A 22,704-nucleotide genomic window follows, 5' to 3' on the forward strand; every position below is an offset into this window, starting at 1 on the left:
ACTGTGACACCAGGAGCTCAAAGCCGCAGCGTCTAAGTGCGCCACCATCTTGTTTACTTTTCATGTTTTCTTCTGAAGGGAGATAATGAAGTGGTAAGACCTGATTATCATCTTTAAAGTGCTCCATGGCACAGGACCTAGGTATTTGCGGGATCGTATCCTGCCCCATACATCCCTTCGGCCAATCCGCTCACACAGAGAGGGACTCTTCAGGGTGTGCCTGCGGGCGACGCCCAGGGGAAGGGCCTTCTCTGTGATGGGCCCAACCCTCTGGAATGACCTTCCCCCTGATATTAGAATAACCACGGACCTCCGCTCCTTCTGTAAGAAGCTTAAAACTCACCTGTTCAATTTAGCCGGCCTGGCCTAATTCAAGCTCTCCCACCTGTTTGTATTTTTAAATTTTACGGGTGGATTTTAGGCCGAGTTTTAATTTTTATAAATTTGTACAGGGGTTAAGGTTTAATTTGATTTTAATGGTATTTATTCTTATGTGTAAGGTTTTTTAATTTGGTGCCTGTACACCGCCCCGAGTCCCTTTGGGGAGAGGGGGCGGTCTAGAAATCAAATAAATTGAATTGAATTGAAGTGTTTTTTTTTTACTCTCTTGTATACTGTACAGCGGGATTCAAAAATGGTGTTTTCAAGAGAGACTAAGGTCTCTTTCCTGCCCCCGTTTCTGAACTCTTCTAGATGTAGGCAGATTGGCACAAAGGCTGCTCTGCTGCATTCGTGTTTATCTTCCTTCAGGATCATTCTTATATACATATACATATACATATACATATACATATACATATACATATATATATATATATATATATATATATAAATTGTTTTTACATTTAAAACAATGCAATACCGCGGTGATCATATATTCACATTATGTACAGCTAGTTTCAACCATTAACAGTTAATCTACTTAATACATTGTCTGTCCTTCTGTTCAATCACAATAAATACATTTGTCTTCAGGATCATTCTTGATGCCAGAGGATAATCCATATGGAAATGTTTGCATTTCACTGAAAACTAGGATTTGTTTCAAGCTGTGAAACTAATGTGTCAATCTGTCCCTGATGTTTTTCCTGGAGAGAAGTGGCTTCTTTGCTGCCCTTCTTGACAACAGGCCATCTTCCAAAAGTTTTCGCCTCACTGTGCAGGCAAATGCACTCACACCTGCCTGCTGCCATTTCTGAGGAAGCTCTGCACTGGTGGTGGCCCACACTGAGTCACCTTTAGGGGATGGTCCTGGCGTTTGCTGACTTTCTTGGGCGCCCTGAAGCCGTCTTCACAACAATTGGACCTCTTTCTCCTTGATGATCTGATAAATGGTTGATGTAGGTGCAATCCTAGTAGCAGCAATATCCTTGCCTGTGAATCCCTTTTTGTGCAAAGCAACGACTGCAGGTGTTTCCTTGCAGATAAACAGAGTGAACAGAGGAAGAACAATGACTTCAAGTACCACCCTCCTTGTAAAGCTTCCCGTCTGTTAGTCTAACCCCATCAGCATGACAAGAATGGTCTCCAACCTTGTCCTGGTCAACACTGGTGCCTGTATTAAGGATGGCATCACTGATAGGATGTCAGCTGGTCCTGTTGATGCAGGGCTGAAATGCAGTGAAGATGTTTTGGGGTCATTACATTCATTTTCATGGCACAGAGGGACTTTGCAATAATCATTCTTCCTAACATCCTGGAGTATATGCACATTGTCATCTTCCACACTGGATCAGCAGACTTTGTGAGAATTAATCTTTGTGCCATTCTCACAACTTTTGGCCAGGACTGTATATTTCCCCACTCAAATCCGCTTTCCTTTCAGCCAGCTAAAAAGTGATAATGAATGAACTATTTGGAGGACTCCCATTCCTTTTCAATGCCAGCAGCGCCATATCGCAATGAAGATTCCCGACAAGATCGGTTCCTTGAACGATCGTTTCTTAGATCTGCGTGAGGGAATTGCGGGCATCACGACCCTTCCTCCGCACTTCCCGCAAGAAGCAGCGTTCCCCGAGTCTCACTTGGCGGAGCTCACAGTCGCCACTGCTGCAGCGAACCTTGGCTTGGCCCGGCGGGCGGCCAAACCCGCTTCCCGTCGCTCATCCCGGCCTTCTTCAAACAGAGCGCGAGGTTGGAAAGGCCTCTCCGTGCCGCGCGCACACGGGCCCTTGGCGGCCTTAGCCCGGTGCCTGACGGCGGGAGCGCTCCGGGCCCCCGACAGCCGAAGCGGCCTCCGTGTCAGCCCGGGCTGGCCCGGCGCCCGCAGTCCTCAGCCGCGCTTCCTCTCCCGGCTTTGCAACGGCGGCTTTTGCGGCACTGGGGCAGGAGGGGAGGGCGAGGCTGCCGAGTGGCGGCCGCCCTTGTGCGGGGCTCCTCCGTCACTCGGAAGCGGCCGACGGCTCCGGCTGAAGGGAGAAGCCGCCCCGAGCCAATTAAGCACCTTCCCGAGCAAGAGCCGCGCGCGGCCCCGCAGGAAAGCCGCCCAATCGGCAGCGCTTGACTCCGCGGCCCGCGTGGGTTCGACGGATAGCCGACTCGGAGTGGCAGCCGACGGTCAAGAGGGCCAATAGGCGGCCGGGGAAGCGCTTGCCAGGACGCCGATTGGCCATCCTTCCGTAGCGCGGCCGTGATCCACGTGGGGTGGGGCGCCATCCTCCCTAATGACGTCACGCCAGAAGCCATTTTGGCTGAGCGGGCGGGGCGGACGCCTCTCGCGTGAGGGAAGCCCCGACTCCCGGGGGGGGGGGGAGCTTGGCGCGCGCCCAGGAGCCCCGTTGCCTCAGGCGGTCGAGCCACGGGCGACCCTCCGGCACAGCTACCGCCCTCGCCTGGGAGGCAGCGCTCGGCGCCTTCTCCGACCGGCCCTTCCCGGCTACGGGAGGGGAAGCTCCGCGGCGCTCTTCGCTGTGGAAATGTCCCGCGGGCGAAGCGCGGCTGCTTCCTCCAACCGGCGCCTCGAAAACACCCCGTACCCAGCGCTTCGCGAAGGCCGCGGCCGCCACCCCGGCCCTCCGTCAGTAGCCCGCCGGCACTCCGACCATGCCCGCCCGGGATTGGGCGCCGAGAAGCCGAAGCCGAGGGAAGCGGATCTCTGGCTTGGCGCGTCCCGTGAGCCGCCCGGCGCTTAGCTTAACTGGGGCGGCTACGGCGAACGGGAGGCGGTGCAGCAGCCGCGGTTAAGGAAGCGGCCTCGGTTCTTCCCCGCGGGACGCCTGCCATCTCGCCCGGCGCCGAGGCTTGGACGGCCCCGAGATGCCCCGGCTGGAAGGGGCGGGAGGGGCCCCGGCGAGGGCATGGAGGGAGCCCGCGGGGGCCCCGGGACGCTCCCCGCCCCCTCCGCCCAGGCCCCAATCAGAACGGGAGCTCCCCACGTGGGATCCCGGCGCGGTGATTGGCGCAGAGCGGCGAGGAAGCCCCCCCCCCCTGCTCGCCTCGCTTCCCTTCTTTCTTCCTCCGGCCGCCGCTTCCCCCGCGCCCCCCCCCTCCACCACGCGCAGCTGGAGCGAAGCCCGACGGTGCGGGGCGACCTGGGAAGGAGCCCGCGCCGCTTGCGCCCCGCCCGGACACCGCCGCTGCGAGTGCGCGCGGCTCTCCGGCTTGACTGAGCGGCGCCGGATCGGGATCGGGCCGGCGAGAATCCTCGCTAGCCTGGGGGGCTAGGATGCCCGGGAGCGGCGGCGCAGCCAATTCGGCCGCCGCCCGCCCGGGGGAAGGTCGGCCGCCGCTGCCGCTTCACCCGGAGGAGGACGACGACGAGGAGGAGGCGCGCCAGACTCCCGGGGCCGGCGGGGGGTGTGAGGGGGGCGGCGGGTGCTGAACCGCCCGCGCTCGCCTCTTTTGTCCCGGCTTCAGGAGAGTCCTGGTTCCCGTGGCGGCGGGCCTGCTGGGGCGGGCCATGTATCCGCAGGGGCGGCACCCGGTGAGTGGCGCTGGGCCTTGCCCGGAGAACCTTCCTTTCTCGGGCAGAGGGCCGCCTCCATCTCCCAAGGTTCAAAGCAGCCCCCCACTCCCCTCGCCCCCGCCGGCTGGGCTAGCGATGCTTTTCCTCCGCTCCCTCCTCCCTTGCAATCAGTTAAACGGGTCGGGGGGAGACGAAGCGATAGATTCGCCCCGCCGGCTCTTTGAATGCCTCCAGGGTCCTGGCAAGTTGGTTTATTTGACTTTTGAATCAAATGTGTGTAAAACCACATCTCGGGTGTCAGGGAGGGTCTGGAGTATTATTATTAATATATTATTTGTTGTCATTTGCTCACTAAGGGCCCCCTCCAATAGGCCTTTCTTTTCAAGGAGCCCCCTCCCCAAGCTAGACTCTAGCCAACCCAATGCTCTTTTGGGAAGGGAGCCCAGATGGTTCTCCTGTGATGCTGGGAGGGGAAGGGTCTGAAGTCCCACCCCTGTGGTGCTGGCATAGGGAGGGGTGGCTGGGCTCCCCCTAGCCTCCAGTCAACGTGTCTCTTCCTTAGGGCCCTCACCAGCCTGGACAGCCTGGCTTTAAATTCACAGTGGCTGAATCCTGTGACAGGATTAAGGACGAGTTCCAGTTTCTGCAGGCCCAGTACCACAGGTGAGCATCCTCCACTCCTCCCGCTGGATCCTGCAGCCGGGCCTTCAGGGGGCCGATAAGGGGGCAAGAAGTTGGCACGGCTTCTCTGTGGAAAGCCCCCTCCCCCTTCAAATGCCGTTTTCTTCCTCCCTTTCTCCTCCAGCGGCTCCCCTGAGAAATGCTTTGGATTTCAATCTGTGCCCTAAAGCTTCTGGGCTTCAGGGCCCCCATTTGCTTGGGAGAAAAATCCCATCATTTCTCCCGCTCCTCGCCCCAGGTTCTGCCCTCCTAGCAGTTCGAAAGCAGGCAAATGCAAGGAGATGAATAGGTACCACTTCAGTGGGAAGGAACAGCGTTCCGTGCGCTTTTGGCATGTAACCATGCTGGCCACATGACCATGGGAATTGTCTTTGGACAACGTTGGCTCCCTTGGCCAAGAAGCGGAGTCGGACATGGCTGACAGGGAAACCTTTACCTTAGGAAATCCTGGTGGTGCCGGAGCTCTTGAATGAAGGGCTGCTGGCTCTTTTGCCTTGGCAGTCCCATCTTCTGGCTTGTTAAGGAAGCCCAAAGCAGCTGGTGGCTTCCTCCCCCCTCCCTCCACTGGCTTTGCCTGCTGTTTGTTTTACCTGTACAGGTAGTCCTTGACTTATAACAGTTTATTTAATGACCGTTCAAAGTTACAGTGGCACTGAAAAAAGTGACTTATGACCGTTTTTCAGTTATGACCATTGCAGCATCCCCATCATTGTGATCAAAATGCAGATGCTTGGCAACTGATGCATACTTATGACTGTTGCTGTGGTCCAAGGTTCAGTGATCACCTTTTGTGACCTGACAAGCAAAATCAATGGGGAAACCAGATTCACTTATCAACCGGGTTACTAACTAATCAACTGCAATGACCCGCTTAACAATTTTGGCAAGAAAGGTGCAAAACACACTTAACAAATGTCTCACTTAATAACAGAAACGTTGGGCTCCATTGTTGTCATAAGTCGAGGATTACCTGTATGAAAAGAAACTCCAGGAATGGTGGCTCTTTAACTGAAACCTCCAAGGATTTCCTTTTTCCCCAGCCTGAGTATGCTTTCTCTGGCTGGATACTTGGCAGGCTGGGATTCGGATAGTTAAGGGCGGTCACACTGGGCCCTTTAGCTTTAGGGAGTGGAGAATCTTTCTCTAGGCCTTTGGGCCTCCAGTCCTGAGTGCCAGAATTCATTTTTGTGAAGGCTTACAACTTTTTATGAGCACAGCTAGTAAACATGCAGGAAGGAAGGAAAGAAGGGTTTCATGTCAACATATTGGATTTGTGGGCATATTTTTTCTTGTTTCCTTTCCTTGTATTTGAAGGGATGATGTTTTGTATATCGTGTCACTTTAAAGTTTCCTATTTTTTTAGTCTGAAAGTGGAGTATGACAAGCTTGCAAATGAAAAGACGGAAATGCAGCGCCACTATGTCATGGTAAGAGACATCTTTTCAGGCTCTGCAGGAACAGAACTGGGAGGGATCTGCTTGCTCATTGCATTTGAGTCCCACTTATGGGGGTTCTCAAAAGTAGCCCCAATGGTCATGCTCTGGAGGGGAGGGGAGAGACAGCTGAGCTAAATTGCAGTCTGCGATCTCCCTAGCTGCAGGGCCTGGGGGCTCCCATGCACAGCCCTGTGCGGAAGGCACTGAAAATTCTCTGGTTAACATGGGCCTGTTGCTCAAAAGATGCCCTGACTGCCCTGGTTGTGTGACCTGAAAATTGTTTGTTGTATTGTGGATCCTGGTTTGGGATTCCTGGCCTGCTCTTTGTTTCTCTTAAGGCTCGTGTGGCAGGGCCTCTGAGTGGTCTGTGGGTTTTGCAGGCTCTGAGCTTCAGCTCCTTCTGCTGCCTCTGAGCAGATTGCTGGTGTATGTCCAAGTTCTACTTGAAGAATACATCAGGAAGGGCTGCTCTGCCAAAGTACCAAAATTGTGTTCAGTGTCACTTCTCTTTTTGGGGACTCACCAGAAGGATGACTGGGCTGGAGATGGCCTCATAATGTTCCCAGGGGGAATATAAGACCGGTGGTGGGTAAATGTTTGAACCCTGTGATATGTAGTCAGCTGCTTTTGCTCCTGCCATCCTTTCCTCAACACACTCACTGCTGCCACAAATCACCCCTATGGTTGTGGCTGTTCAATAATTATTCCAGGCAGACGTTAATAACTTGGGTGGCAGGGCCGGTACAATGACGTTTGGGTATGCCGAGCTTGCTGAGATTTTAAGGCAGCTGAAGCTGTCCCAAAACTCCTTCTTTGTCTCTGGGAGTCTAAAGATTTGCATTGGGTGGGAAGCATCTCTCTCCAGTGGCTTCATCAGGCTGGGAAACCTGGGGCAGTCTGACTTCAGAGCAGTGGCTGAGTCTCCCACCAGGCCTCCAAATAACACAGACTGGCATGTCGGTGGCCATTTTCTTGCATGTTGAAAGGGCTTTGTAAAGAAAATAGGTTGGTTATGTATTCCTTGAAAGACCCTCAACTGATTTCCTCTTCCTGCTCGGCTCTTGATTTGTGAATGGAGTCTTTCCCGGATAATTATTGTCTAAGCATTGTATTGTGTCCCTCTGTGTAGGAAAGCCTGGCCTAGTTGGCGTTGTTTGTAAATTGGATGCTTGCGGCAGGGAGCTTATGCTGTCCTGGATCATTACGTCCCTGAGTTGGTGGGTGGTGATGCATCCAGCCCCATGGCTTCCTCAGTGCTGAGCACCTTATGCCTTACTTTGTACTGTTGGAGGGAGCTCCAGGGAGGCTTCCCAGAACTGCATGGACTGTGCACCTCCTGGAGACAGCAGGGGCTCAGTTTGTGTCTGGGTAGCTGAGAGTTCAGCTCAAGGGAAGAGACGTTTTATGACAGGCTTTTTCTAGTTTTGCTAGGGTGACTGTACAGAAATGAGGTGTTCAAGGCCCTAATAAATCCAGTTTTGTCGTTTTGACATTGAATTTTGGGCATGCTTAGTTTCTTCCAAAATTTCTTGCATCATTAGTAAAAAGCTTGTGCCTCTTTTGTTTTTCAGTACTATGAAATGTCTTACGGGTTGAACATTGAAATGCACAAGCAGGTGAGTGCCTTCCTTGAAAGCCCCTGCCTTTCCCAAGGGAGTCTCAGAATGAACCCTGTAGACTTTGGGGTGCAATTGTGGGTGGGGAGTGCTTTTTTCCCTGGGCCTGAATTCGGGATGACTAAAGGATCCACAGAACAATGGGGCTTCCTTGACTTTGCGAGTAAACTTCATTTCAGCTGTTGTAGCCACATTCTGGCAGTATTTTTTCAATTGTAATATATTTTGGAATTTCAAGAGTGCATTTTACTATATTTATTTCCTTATTGGGAAAATATCTCACCATTCAGGAGCTCAAGCCAGATCCTAACATGCTGTCCGCTCATTTCCCCTTCTGACAGCTCTGCCGAATTGGTTGGCAAACAGAAGGCAACCTGCTTGACACCCCTGTGAGCCTCTCCCAATTGGAACCCAGATTCCCCTTTCCGGTTCCCTCCCTTCACCATCTGCTGGGCATCTTGCAGTTAGCAGAGATGGCACTCATCTGGCTGATGGTTTCACCCCATCAGATGCTTCATTAAGGTCATGAAGCCATCTGGTTGCTGCTTTTTGCAGGTGCCTTGAAAAGCAGGTTTCTGATTATTTGTTTTTATTAAGTAGTCAAAAGTGAGGAGCCAACTGCTTATCTCATAAGGAAATGCTTTTCATTAGTATTTGATAGGAAATAGTGGAAGAGCACTGTGCTCTGTTTATAAAGCAGATGTCCTGTATTGTACAGAAGGGTCTGGCATTATTTTCCATTATTTTCAAGTTGGGTCTTATTTTGGGGGAAACACTACTATTTTAGATATGTTATTATATATAATATAATATATTATGTCATATATATCTATATATGTATTTTGTGTTACAACCCCTGGTATGACTAAATATGGGAGGAAGGTCACTACTCCCTCTTTCTGTCCTTCGGCTTATCACAGAAGACCATGCAGGCAGAAAGTCTCCCTTTATTTATTTATCAGTACAATTACAACACACACACACACACACACACACACACACACACACATATATATATATATATATATATATATGGTTTTGTTGTATTCGGGTCTTTTAAGGTTGAGATTGTCTTTGCAACGTTTCAGCAGGATGTCACCTGCCATCTTCAAGCGTGGGAAGATGGCAGGTGAGATCCTGCCGAAACGTTGCAAAGACAATCTCAACCTTACACGGGAAAAGACCCGAATACAACAAAACCAGCATACCTACACCCGTGAAAATCTACGAAAACAAATTTTATATATGTGTGTGTGTGTGTGTGTGTATGTATGTATGTATGTATGTATGTATGTATGTATGTATGTATATATATATATATATATATATATATATATATATATATATATATATATATATATATATATATATATATATATATCTCAGATATATTACGTGCTTTGCTAGATGGGACTGAATGGCAGACAAATAACAGATATTTGAGGACCTAGATTGTTGAAGGCCATATGCTGACTCTAAACTGCTAGAGAAGGCTATAAAGCATATAAGTCTTAATTGCTAGTGCTATTGTTAATATTCAGGCAGTGCATTTCCCATTTCTGAGCTTAATTCAAGGATGACAACTTGTCTCCTTGTATCTTTATGATTGTATTGGGAGGATTTTTATGTCACATGCTGTAAGACCAGGGTAGGACATCAAAGATGCCTCTTTACTAATAGGACTTTTTGAGCAGTCTAGGAGAGAGAAGGAAAAGCACCATCCATATTGTATCTTGTAAGTTGCCCAGAGTCATTCTAGGAGATTGGGTGGCCACATAAATCAAGTCAGCCAATCAATAAAATAAACTTCAGGTGAACTTCAGGGGGTTTGTGAAATCCCCTGGTGCTGAGCTTGGCTCAAAGGAAGCCAAGCCTTTTACTTCCATCAGTTGCACCTTTCACTCCTGCCTTGTTTTCTTGGGGAATGACTCTCATGAAACAAAATACTATGTTGGGGGGGGGGGGGGTTTCTAGAAGAAAATCAGATTTCGGACTCCTGATCATTTGGTACAGGTGTCCTGGTGATCATTTACTGATGAGGCTGATTAAAGAGCTACCTAGGCTAGGGGCTCCCACTGCACAGAAGGGGGATGTTGACATGCATTTTAAATATGAAGGAATCTTTTAACAAAAGTAAACTGCTCCAACTTAAAATTGTGCAAAAGTGCCCTCCCTCTATGTGCAGTCCATGTCTGCTCTTAGAAATCATGTCCTTGCAGATCCATGGCCTCAAGCTAAAGGATCTGGGCCTGATTTTCTCATTTTTGTTTTCACGTTGGTCCTCTTTGCCCTGTGCATTTGGGAACTCCGTAACATCTGCTTGTGCCTGCATACAGACTCCTACCTGTGAGTAATTCTCATCAGCAGCGTTCTTCACAAATAGCAACCACAAATAGCTTTCAACATGCCTTGGAGTGTCTGACACTAGAGAGCACTTGAATGTGTGCTAGAAAGCTGGAAGTGTCCCTAATTGTCTGCCTGAGTGAGAACCACCAATGCTCAAGGACTTATTTTCATCTGTTTAGAGAGACAATATTCTGCTTTCAGCAAGTACTGGAGGCACTTGGGTAGATGGCTGCATCTCTCTTAACTCTGGGACTTGTTGGGAAACAAGTGGCAGTGAACAAAAGCCACAACAAAGGCCTCTGAGGAGTATCCAGTATTTCCAGCAGAGGTGAGAAGCTTCAGTTCCCTTCAGAATGTGATAGTCAAGTGATAGTCCAGGGACCTGCAGTCTTCCTTAGCAGCACCTTACCTGTCAGGCCTGTGATGCAAATAGGGGAGGATTGGTGAGAAATACAGGGTGCTAAACTGTACTGGGCTCTAGGACCAGGGACAGAATAGGCTTGGACAGAGGGGCTGCAGGGGCTGCTGTGTACAGAAAAGAGGAAATCCTGGTGGAGAAGGGATGGTCAAAACACAGGAGATGATACCTTGGTTGCTTTCAGTCACCAGGCTCCTGCAACAGAGATTTGTTCCGAGACTTACAAAAACAAATGGAAGGGCTGCCAAGGCAATGAGGGTTGTGAAGAATTCTTAAAATAGCAAGATATGTTCTGTTGGCTGAAGAAAAGGCTGTCTTCAGATGTTTCCCTTCATTGGAGATCTTCAGGCAGAGACTGAAAGGCCATCTATCCCAAATACTTTAGCAGATCCTGGACTGTTCCACTCTATCATTGCCCTGTGTGGGTGATCGTAGCTGTTTTCTGCTGAATAAAGAGGAATAGCATGAATCTTTGGACTGGAATTGATCAGGGAATTTAAGGAGCCCACACCTTCCACTGACATACAGGTTTGTACTTGGCATGATGAAAGCCTGAAGCAGCAAATGGCCACAGTATCGCCAATAAGAAGGGTGAGGATTGATGAGTTCAAAGAAAGGACATTCTGTAGCTGGAATTGGCAGCAGAAGCAATTCTCTGTCGGAGGCTGCCTAGTAAAGAGGAGGGCAAAGAGGTGGTCTCAACAGACACAGAAGAATATCCTGTATCGCTGGAGCTAGAAACAAATGCTTTCAAGTCCTGTGGAGTGATACAGGTTTTGTCCTGGGGACAAGAGGTTGTGTTGCTAAAGAGCAGGGAAAGGGCACCTGTGCCTTGGAAGAAAAAGAGCCAACGTTCTTTTTTTATATATAAAAGTTTTTTAAAAATTTTAATTTTCAAAACAAACGCACAACACATCCTCCTTTGCATACTGTAGAAAGTGTATCAGTTGGTTACAAAAAGGCTTACGTGCATCTCTTCCACAGTCATCAACCATAATTCATATTAACAAGTATTTTAACTCAGATATTTATACATGTTACCCTCATCATACCTCCATTTTCATTTGACTATAATTGTTTAAATGTCCTTCATCATAAAATATACCAAGATTTAATACATAAACACATACTGGCATTTCATTTACTATTTCTAAAATCCCCCAATAACACTGAATCTTTATATCCTATTCTAGCTAAACATCCATAGTACTTAATAACAGTTTTCTAATCCCCCTTTCCAAATCACTGTTTACAATTTACATCCAGTTTCCTTACGTTGTGCCCCTACCTATATATACGTTGTTATCATTATCCTTCCTTTATTTAACTATATCCTGTATCATAACATTTTCCCCCAATATTCAAGACTTAACTGTATCTAACTTAGTTCTATTTTATTAACCTTTATATATAATCCAAAATGATTTCTAATCTTCCTTTCATGGGTACCATTCAATATTCATATCCAATTATTACTTATCATAACACTGCACATTGTATACATTATTATCATTATTAATTATTTATCAATTTATTTATTTAACTATATCTATTGTCACTAAATTTCACTAAGTTTAACTAGTTTTAAATTATACTCTTCCATCTATCAACCTGCATCTTTCCAATAGCAAAACAGTCTCATATCTTCTGCCATTTGTGGTGTCAGTCCTCTAATCATCTCCTTAATTAACTTTGTATGGACTCTTCTTAGCAACTCTTTGCTTATAGAATCTCTCATGTAATTTCAATGCCCTTCTTCTGTTTCCTTAATCAGCTTATCTTTGATTGTCGGTAGTGTTATCAATGATATTGCTAATAAAATTTATCTCTTTAAATCCATAAATTCTTTTCTCTTCTGTATCTTGCCATCTGGGGTAGATTTCCCCTCCATTTAATTCCTCTTTCCGTATTCCACTCTTTTCATTTTCAGAGACATACTAATCACCATAAATATCAGCAATTTTAATTTCTTTATATTCATTTTCCTCTTCGGTTTTTAGGATTTTAATCACTTTTTCCACTTGATAAACATTTCCAACTTCTTCATCATATTTTGCTGTTAGATACTCTAAGTCTTCCAACTTCTTCTCTGTCCTCTCATATGTATTTGATAATTTCTGTATTTCTGAGAATATCTTTTGCAGACTTAAAATTTCTTTCTGCTGTTGAAATTGTGCCATTATCTCCAGCTAACAAACACTGCTGCTCTAGCTTAGAAGATTAAGCATAGATTCACAATAACATTTCATTTTCACCTTTCTCTGGTTAAAGATATACTTCAAAGGGACATCTGTATGCTTTTCTTCTTATCACTCTCTATAAACAAGCAGTGAGACCTTGAAGTGCCAAGCCAGGATAATCAGTGAAAAAAAATAAAAGTATTTCGTTTCCAATACACAAACCTACAGCCTCCGAGTAGCAGTGTTATTGTTGCAATGTTGCAATTTTCTTTGTTTCTTTTTGTATCTTTTTTGTATTTAAGTTAAAAAAAAGTCCGATTCTTGAATGAGTTAGAAAAACACCCACAGTAATGAAAGAGGAGAATTTTAGTCCGTAGGTTACAAAGAATAGTAAAAGAAAAAAAGAAGAAAACCCATTCGTTTTAAAAGGCTTGCATAAATTCCATCCATGAAGATAGCATTTAAAAAGTAAGATAACCCACTGTCCAAAACCATTCCAAATTTAATTCCGCCGCTTATTTCTTCTGTTCTTCAATTTAAATTAATTTTAAGTTTTTTATAGGCAGTCTCTTTTAAACAATAAAAATTCCTCACCAGCTGGAAACACTTTCTCTTTCCATATCCTTCTGTTTTGGAGCCGCCCCAACTTCATCAGCCTAATGGCTGGATTTTTTTTCACCGGCTTGAAGAACTTCCCTTGGATCAATCAGGGACTTTGTGATGTCCCTGAGATCAGCAAGACGTATTCTTCCTGTTCACCGTCTCTGCGGGACGGTTTAGGTCCGTTTGGACCACCCAGCGGCAAAAGTATCGACTGCGATCTCAGAGCATTGAGATCGCAAGCCGTCTCATCGCGACATCGGCTCCTCCTCCAAAAGCCAACGTTCTTAACGGAGGCCTAAGGATAAAGATCAGGGGCAAGACAAAATATCACATCAGGTACCACTTCCTGCTAATTGGGCAAAACTAATGCTGCAGTGGACAGCTCTGAAACACAGCTTGGTGAATAAAATGTGAAGTTGACTAGGAATGAAAACCTGAGTTGGGGACCTCAGATAAAGACTGGCTTTGGTATAAGTCTCCCCACTAACACCAAGTGCGAGGGGCATGAACAAGAGAGCAAAATGGCAAATGTAATTTAACAGGTAAAGCGAAGACCTGAAGGGGGGATTCCATGGAATGCAGGGAATGAAAGACAGTTGTTCAGAAGGAGCAGAAACACTAGATAAGCCTGCACTGGAAGTTAACTTCACCCATGAAATGCCATGGAAAAGCCATGGGAATGAATTTGGCAGACGTGTACATTTTCTCTGGGTTGAAAAAAGTGAAGGAACAAACAGGCAACCTCTGTATCTTCTGTCACCTGCCCACCTAAGGGGAACATTCCCAGCAGGAAATTGCAGTTCTTTACAAAGATAAGAGTCTTTAATTACCTTAATATCTGTTGGGAGACAAACTCAGGCAGGATTGGACATGATCAAGTTATCACTCTTTACTTTGAATTTCAGTCTCTGGGACCAGATGAATTACTTCCTGTTGTACTGAAGCAAATAGCTGGCGATTTGGCTGGCTCTTTATGTGCAATCCTTAAATGCTGTGATACTGATGAAGAGCAAACGTTTCCCCCCATCTTCTAAAAAGGAGGAGGAAGATTCAGCAGACCAATTAGTCTGATGCTGATGCCTTCTGGAGTACATTATAAAGACCTGTAAACCAAAAAGGTAATTTTACCAGAGTCAGCCTAGATTTGTCATAAAGAAATATTGCCAAATTAATCTTGTCTCATATTCTGATCTGGTAACTTCCTTAACTGATGGTGTGGATGGTGTGTCTGTGGAGATTCTCAGTCATCCAAGTTATCATCTCAAAGGTGCTTTTCCAAAAGGTAACCAGACTCTCTGGGTTTTTAAAAAAAAAAAACATTTCGCTTCTCATCCAAGAAGTTTCTTTAGTTCTAGCTTGGCTTAGTTGGAAATGAACAAGTTTTTTGGCCAAGAAGTGAAACATTTTCTTTCTCCAGCCACCTGTGGAGAATTAGCCATGTGAAGTTGTCCTGCAGCAACTTGGTGGCGGTGAGTTGGCAAAAGCAACTTGGCAGTGGAAGCTGGCCGCAGTGAGCTAGCTGTGGTGAGTTGTCCTAGACCGTGATGACACGCATGTCGGAGGTGGCACACAAAGCCCTCGCTGTGGGCACACATGCTGTTGCCAGCTATTCTTCTGGTTTCCGGCAAGCAAATGCGCACCGGCCATCAGATCTTTGTAGACGCCGGAGTGCCAGAAAACAGCCCAAAAACATGGGCATTTTTCACCCCTAAAAGGGCCTGAAAATGGCCCAAAATGCAGGCATGTTCGCGCCGCTGGTCGTCGGGTTTCTTGCACCCCAGCACACATGCACAAGCACGGTCATACACACGTATGCATGCACGTTCCAGTTTGGGCACAGTGCCGAAAAGGTTTGCCACCTCTGTCCTAGACCCTACCTGAAAGGGTGTCACACAGAAGACCAAGACTGGTCTTGCATTCTCTCTGGCAGGACACAACAGTATAGATGAAAATTACAAGAGGGCAGATTCTGACTAAAACAAACAAACGACGTACTTTGACAGATAAACACTGCCTGGGAGGTGTGGCTCTCATTCATTGGGGGCACTATATAGTTTGGATTCCTGAATGAGCAGGAGATTAGATTTGATGGCCATCTCCAACTTGACTGTTTTGTCATTCCACATAAGCAGGAGAACAAAGTAAAGTATTGCACTCTGTGAGGTACAATATATGTAGGGCTTTGGATTAGGGTTTGCCAAAAGAAAACTGGTCATTGGTGTGGTTTAAAAGGATATTCTCTCAAGGGTTACTGGTACTGGGCAAAAATTACAGGTTGCTGTCAACTGTCCAACTAGTGAATCCAAAACAAGGAAACACTCTTAGGAGAATTGAATTCCCAAAAGTAAAACTTCATTGGATATATCATGTTGGTACCAGCTCTGGTTTTCCCAAGCAAATGCTTCCCCAGTTAAACAATAACTTGCCCTTCTCCCTACCCCTGGGTGATCCCATTATCCAATTATGAAATGTCCTTCTGTTATGGGAACAGTCCATCTCTTTCTCAAGCACCTGCAGAGGTGGCCTTGGTGGCTTCCATGCTCTCACGATCTTGCATCCATTCTCCACATTCCATTTCCCCCTCCCCTCCCCCCAGTTCATTGGCAAGTTGAAAAGCATTAAGGTTTGAAAGAAGCAAAGCTGTTGACAGTTGCACTGTAATCTTGTGTCTTGTAGCTCTTGTTGTGAAGCTCCTGATTCTTTTGGGGTGGCCCATCCTACAGGCAAGAGTCATGTGTTTGGTCTGAGCCTTTGAAAGAACAACTGGGCGTTAAATTTAACATCTTTTGCATTCAATGACAACTGTAAGCGAAGCTGTACTCTTGGACTGGCAGGGAGCAAGTTGCCTTGGATTTCCAGATCTCTTTTCAGGAGAAGGTGATGGCGCCCCTGAGGCCTTTTCTCCTTTCTCTGGGGGTCCTTCCTAACACGGGATTTGGGCGGGACTGTAAGATGTCTCTGCAGAAAGAGCAATTTGGTGTGAGTGTCACTTGAAGAGCTGACTCCCAAGGGAGCAAGAGCCCCCTGTTCCTCCTCCTTGCCTCTTCCCAACCTGACCTCCCAGTGATGGGCAGGCCCAGTGTACATGACTTAATCACATGGCTTAGCCAGGTGATTTTTGCAGCTCCCTGCGGTCCATCAAAGAGCAATTGGTTGTCCTCTGATGGGGATTAGGTGGATGTGGCTGCCATAGAAACTAGAAGGTGATGAATGAAGGTCCATTTGGGATAAGGCTCATGTTCCAGGGAAGGTGCCTGTGAGGACTCCTCTGGCTTTGCCTCCTGAGTTTCCCTTCAGTCTGAAAGGAGCCGGAGGCATCTCCCTAACCTATGGGAAATCACAACCTTTTGGGAAGGAAGCTTCCATAACAGACACGCGAAAGAGTGTCTAAATCCTTCTCAGAAATGAATGGATTTGAGGCCTTTGTGTGCTTCTCTGCAGCAGTTTCAGCTCGTGGAGCAAATTGTTTAGGCTTCCTCTCACTGTTTTTAATGATTGGGCTGCCTCGAGGGCAGACATTTGGGATCAAAGTGCAAACTTGGCAAGGTCATATGACAAAGATCCAAGCCTCTCTGTATCTGGGAATACGTTTCCCTCTCTAATCACCTTGCAGAGCAAACCACAGATACACAATGGTTTTGCTTTCGGGAAGGAGAGGAAGAGATCAAACGATACAGAATCTGAGTCTTCCTGGTGAAGATGTCCCAGCCTTGACCGACAGTTAGCTCTTGTGTCTTGTCCTGGCCGAGGCTGAGCAGGAGACAAGCATCTTCCCCAGGAACCCTTGCCAGAAAGTGTCAGGCATGAACGACCAGATCCTCACAGTGGAGCCCAAAGCAGCTGCTCTCCTATTGTACTCTGCCTACTTCACAGGAATCTCCCCACACTGGCAGCTTCTGCCTGGGCAAGGCGAAAGGATAGGAATAGGGTGGGGGGGGGTTTCCTCCTGAATGGGACGTTCTTTCTCCCACCACAGCCATTCGGATGCCATGGCACTGAAAAAAGGGATTGATGACCATTCCCCACATTTATTACCACTGCAGTATTACCATTGTCATATGGCCAGAATTTGGGCACTTGGCCACTGGCATGTATTTAGGACAATTGCCCTGTCCCAGGGTCATGTGATCACCAGTTGCAACTTTCCCAGCTGGCTTCCAGCCGACGAAGTCAATTGGGGAAGCCGATTCACTTAATGACTGCATAATTCACTTGTGCAGTGATTCACTTAACAAATATGGCTAAAAAAGGTTATAAAATTGGCCAAAACGTCACTTGCTTAGCAACTGAAGAATTGGTCTCAATTGTGATCATAAGTCAAGGACTACCTGTATATTTTAAGTGCATTTCCATTTTATTCATACTATTTATTTTACCTTTATAGTTATTCTAATTAGAGCAACTTTTACTAATAAAAATAGAGACACCTTGATTTTTAAAAAAATATGTCACTGTTATTTGTTGGCTGCTTTGTGAGCAGCGGGAGATGCTTGTCTGTTGCTGGGCCTTGTAAGAAGCAGCCAATTTGAAACCCGGCAGGAGGAAATCCCAGGAGTAATATGTAGCGTGATGTAATTTTTTCCAATGCAGCTCTGCTCCTCCAACCTGGCTCCCAGGACGGAGCTTCATCAGAGCTGCAGGCCTTCCACAAACGACTCCACTTTCTCTAGCTTAGGCAGACCTCCTTGGATGAAGGCCGCTCCACTTGGCTCATTTCAGAGGAAGGCCTGTGCCCTCACCTGTGCCCAGCTGCGGTGTGGTTGTGGCTGAGGGCAGGTGTGCTTAGATGCTTGCACATGTTTAGCTTCTGGGGTCTGCAACTGGACCTGAAAATGATGCCCCATCCCAGGTTTAACTCCATTTTTCAAGTACTTGCAGTCTGTATAAATGTTGATTCCAGAAGTTTTTTTCTTCTGAAAACACAGTCGCCAGTGACAGTCAATCGATTCATTCTCTCTTTCCTTTCTCTCCTCACTTTCAGACAGAGATTGCCAAGAGACTGAACACGATTCTTGCCCAGATCATGCCTTTTCTATCACAAGAGGTAAGACGCTCTTTGGAATGTGGGGAGACTTTGCAGGGCAGAAAGTCTAAGCCGGACTTGGGATGCCCTTCCACAGCACCCACTGTCAAAGTCTGCCTCCTGCCTCCTGCATCTTACCTGGGCACCCCTAAGGAGCAAGGCAGGAGCAGACCTGTGGCAGGAATGTTTTGGCCCCAGTTTGGCTTTCGCCTGGAGACAAGCGTCTGTCCTCTCCCTTCTGTGCCAAGTACTTTGGAACACTTTCCCCTCTTCTAAGGACACCTGCTTGCAAAGCTGCCTGAGCCTGTCACAGTCCTGGTGGTCCGTTTCCTGTGCCAGGCCAGATGGCAGCCTGGTTTCAATATGCCCCTTAATAGCCTGGTTTTCTTGAATGAGGTCCGTGTGGGGCAAAAACCCAGAGACCCCATCTGCCAGCTTCTTAGCTGCTGGCAACCACTTCGTTTCTGTGGCATCGGTTGCCTGCCTGCCCCTTCCGCCCCCGTCCTTTTTGCTCTGGGACAGCTTCTTTGCTTAGGCATGTTTGCTGGTGATATTTAAGTTTCCTTTCCCCAAATATTGCTGTTTTAAAGACTTGCCCACTAGATGCAATTGGCTTGAGTCAATTATGGGCCCTAATACACTCTTTACTTTTTCTCTTGCCAAGTCTAGCTCATTTTTTCCACTCTCTAAGCTACCATGTTTCCCGAAAATATGACATGTCCTCATAATACAGTCATGCCACATTTTTCTGGTGGGCAAAAATATAAGCCCCCCCCCACATATAAGCCCCCTGGACAACCCCCCACCTCCTGCCAAGCAGAGCGCGCTCACCAACCTAGCAGTATCCCGAAGCCGCAGGAACCTGGAGGGAGGCAAAGGTGACCGCGTTGCTTGGCGCCTTCGGGATACCGCTAGGTTGGTGAGCAGCGCTGTGCCCAGCTGAAGAGAGGGGTTGCCAGGCAGCTGCTCTCTTACGAGCGGGCTCCCAAAGAGCCTGGGACAGCCTCATGGGCGACAGCGCAACACAACAGTCATGAAGTGACCATGCTCACGAGCAGTCACCCGGCAAACCCCCTTTCCAGCCAGGCACAGCACCATTCACTGACCTAGGGGTATCGGCAAGCCGCAAGAGCGCCTGTTTGCCGTCGCCCGGCTCCCGCGGCCTGGTGCCTTCCAAATGCCAGTGAATGGCGCTCTGCACGGCTGGAGAGGGGGGTTGCGCGAGCGGCTGTTCCGCTCTCACTCACCCACCTCCCAGCCTCATGATGCATGGCCCAGCTCTCTTTACAGAGCCAGGGCACCTCCGCCGTCATCCCAGCCTGGCTTTTTCCTTAGCTTCCAACCTGAGTCTTTCCTGAGCAGCCACTTCCTGCTGTGCCTGGCTCTTTGGGAGCCTGCTCGCAAGAGAGCAGCCGCCTGGCAACCCCAAAACAATAAAGCCTCCCCCAATAATAAAGCCCAAGCCATATTTTGTAGGTAAAAAGAAAATAAGACCCTGTCGTATTTTCGCGGAAACACGTTAGTAATAGAGTTGGGAAATCTGTGACTGGTTCCTCTCATCCCTCACCCACCGGTCTGCCTGCTAGGGACACAGCACTCCACCATCTGGACAGCCACATATGCTCCCCACTTCCCTCCCTCCCTCCCTCCCTCCCTGTCGGTGCCATTTTCTTAATGACCGAGCAAGGACATGCAAGAAGTGTGGCTTGAGAATCCATTGAGCTTTCTCTTAGGCGTGGCCACCAAGTTGCAAGAGCTCTGGACTTTTTCTGGGGCAATGCCTTCAACTGCTGAATTGGCTGACTTCTGAATCATAGGTGTGCCCTCGGGAGGCTTCCATCTTTCTGCCTGTCTTTCCACAGCACCAGCAGCAAGTGGCTCAGGCAGTTGAGCGGGCCAAGCAGGTGACCATGACGGAGCTGAATGCCATCATTGGGGTAGGTGGAGTTGTGGTGGCCTCTCATTGAGGACACTCACTCTGTTTCTGTTGGGTACCATGAATCAAGGCAGAAGGGCAGAATAAATGACTTAGATGAAGGAATAGCAGGGGGACTCATCAAATTCGCAGATGACACTAAACTGGCAGGAATAGCCAACACCCCAGAAGACAAGCTCAGGATCCAAAAAGATCTTGACAGACTTGAACCCTGGACCCTATCCAACAAAATGAATTTCAATGTGGAGAAAAGCAAAGTTTTACATTTAGTCAGGAATAAAATGAATGATTTATGTATAGATTGGCGAAAGCTGGCTCAAAAACAGTAACTGTGAGAGGGACCTTGGAGTCCTAATGGATGATCATTTGAATATGAGCCAGCAGTGTGCAGCTGCCGCCAAAAAAGTTAATACAATCTGGGTAGTATAAACAGAGGCAAAGAATCAAAATCACATGAAGTATTAGTACCACTTTATAAAGTTTTAGTAAGACCACACCTGGAATCCTGCAACCAGGTTTGGTCACTACACTACAAAAAAGATATTAAGACTTTTGAAGACTTTTGAAGTCATGGAGGAGGAGCTTCCAACGATGGCGATCGCCTCCTGAGCTCCTGAGAGAACTATGGAGCGCCCGACCGGGTAAGGGATTGCAACCGGCCCTATGACATCAGAGGGGCTGAGAGTTGATAGCCCGACCACCCTGGCCTGTTTTGGGCCAGTTTTGGCCTGCCAGGGTGGTCGGTGAAGATCGGAGGGCAGGAAGGAATGGAGGATCGTAAGCGGTAAACGGCTGGGAGAAGCTTGTGAACATGGCGACGGCGCAGTGCGGCTGCGCGGGCGGCGCTGACGCCGGCAAATTTAAAAAAGCCGGAAAACCTGAAAAACAAAAAGGGAAGGAACGAGAACCACCGGAGAGCCCCCAGAAAGCCACCGGAGGCACCGGAGGGTCACTACCAGCACCGGGGGCACAGGGAGGAACAGGGAGGAACAAGGAAGGAACAACGGAGCTCCGGAGAGCGTCGGAGAGGCACCAAAGACATCGGTGAGGCACTGGAGAGGTGAGCAGGGATGGGAGACAACCAGTGGCAGCCAGAAGAAGCAAATGGGAGACAGTTGCGGCGACGGAGGAGCAGGAAGAGCCGCAGCCAGGGACTCCTTCATGATATCTCGCCGCTCCTGGCGGCTTCGCTTTGGCTGAGAAGTGAACGAAGATCTGAAATAATGGCTGGGGATGACTTGGAGCCTTGAGGCCACTGGAGATCCTGACCTGGGGCTATGGACAGGCCTGAGCAGCTGCCTAGGCTAAAACAATCGGGCCAAGAAGCCCCCCCCCCCACCCATTAAGGAATATATATTCACCTGGGACCATTTGAACCATCTCCCTCCCATTTACCATCTTTGCCTCTCTCCACCATTTGCGACACTTGAATACCTCCCACCTCCCCCCCCTTCCTTTAAATTTACCATCTAGACATTATTTACCATCTAGACTAAGACTCTTGAGACTCTAGCCCTGCCGGCTATTACCTATTAACTTTGTTTTATCAGCACCTTACCCTACTGGGACTTTTAGCATTCAACAATTTACTCGAGGTTAGACCTGCTCCACCTGCGAGAAGCCCCTCTCTCGCAGGTATGGCCCCTGGCTCTTTCAAGGGCCAGCCTTGATGACGGGTTTGTGAACCCCGAGAGGTGGAAGAAAAGGAAGCTGAGGGGCTTTTTATCAAAATGTTTTATTCTGTTTTTAGGGGGTTCTAGGAAGGGGGGGGGATAACCAGGCCAGGAGGGAAGCCAGCGCCAGACGAACAGGTGAGTCCACGAAGGAAGTGAGCGGGGTGAGGGGGGAGAGGGAACAAGTTATTCCAGCAGAGGGTTGTTTTATTACAACGGTCGCGGGGAGGGGGGGATGCGAGGACAAGAAAAGATCGCAAGGTCGGTTGGGAGACCGTGGCTGCTGGCTACGCCCGGTCGTTTGTACCAACCCCCGCAGCCTAGGTGGTCAGGAACTACAGAGCCAGGGCCTGAGGCTGATGCTCTGCAATGCAAGGTCCGTGACCAACAAGGCCCCCCTCATTAACGAGTTGATCTCGGAGGGGGAGCTGGACCTTGCAGGGATAACTGAGACCTCGTTGGGTCACGAGGGTGGCTTACCCCTCGTGGAAATGTGCCCACCGGGTTTCCGTGCATTCCATCAGCCTCGGGCCCTGGGTAAGGGTGGTGGGGTGGCGGTAGTTATACGGGATTGTCTAGAGCCGAGGGAGTTCACTGTTCCTCAGATACCCGGGTGTGAGTCGCTGGGTATGAAATGGGGCCCAGGGAGGCAGTGGGTCTGCTGATTGTATACTTGGCTCCTTGCTATATGTCAGCGGCCCTGCCCGAGCTCCTCGAGCTGGTCTCGGAGATGGCGGTTGAGATACCCAAACTTCTGGTTATGGGGGATTTCAACCTGCCGTCGACGGGAGCAGCGTCCGAGGTGGCTCGGGAGTTCATGGCTTCCATGACAGCCATGGGCCTGACCCAACTAATTCAGGGCCCCACACACGAAGGCGGCCACACACT

General features: G+C 48.4%; 1 protein-coding gene across 6 annotated transcripts in view; it reads left to right on the forward strand.

Moving 5' to 3' along the window:
* The first annotated feature begins 3,618 nt into the window (after positions 1–3,618).
* The window catches only part of LOC309398231 (transducin-like enhancer protein 3), a 45,568-nt gene continuing 26,482 nt past the window's right edge, over positions 3,619–22,704 (forward strand). For 2 of the 6 annotated variants that reach the window (XM_081964927.1, XM_081964928.1), the window contains exons 1-6: positions 3,619–3,922; positions 4,467–4,567; positions 5,949–6,012; positions 7,593–7,637; positions 18,166–18,228; positions 20,025–20,144. In XM_081964927.1, the coding sequence (XP_081821053.1) occupies positions 3,899–3,922; positions 4,467–4,567; positions 5,949–6,012; positions 7,593–7,637; positions 18,166–18,228; positions 20,025–20,144 (417 nt within the window). In that variant the 5' untranslated portion in view covers positions 3,619–3,898. Of the gene's footprint in view, positions 3,923–4,466; positions 4,568–5,948; positions 6,013–7,592; positions 7,638–14,633; positions 14,709–15,860; positions 16,062–18,165; positions 18,229–20,024; positions 20,145–22,704 lie in introns of those variants that run through there. The other 4 variants (XM_081964929.1, XM_081964930.1, XM_081964931.1 and 1 more) reach the window with 3 other exon arrangements.

This window comes from Natrix helvetica (assembly GCF_964273705.1).
Source record: "Natrix helvetica genome assembly, chromosome: 12".
Taxonomy (NCBI): Eukaryota; Metazoa; Chordata; class Lepidosauria; order Squamata; family Natricidae; genus Natrix; species Natrix helvetica.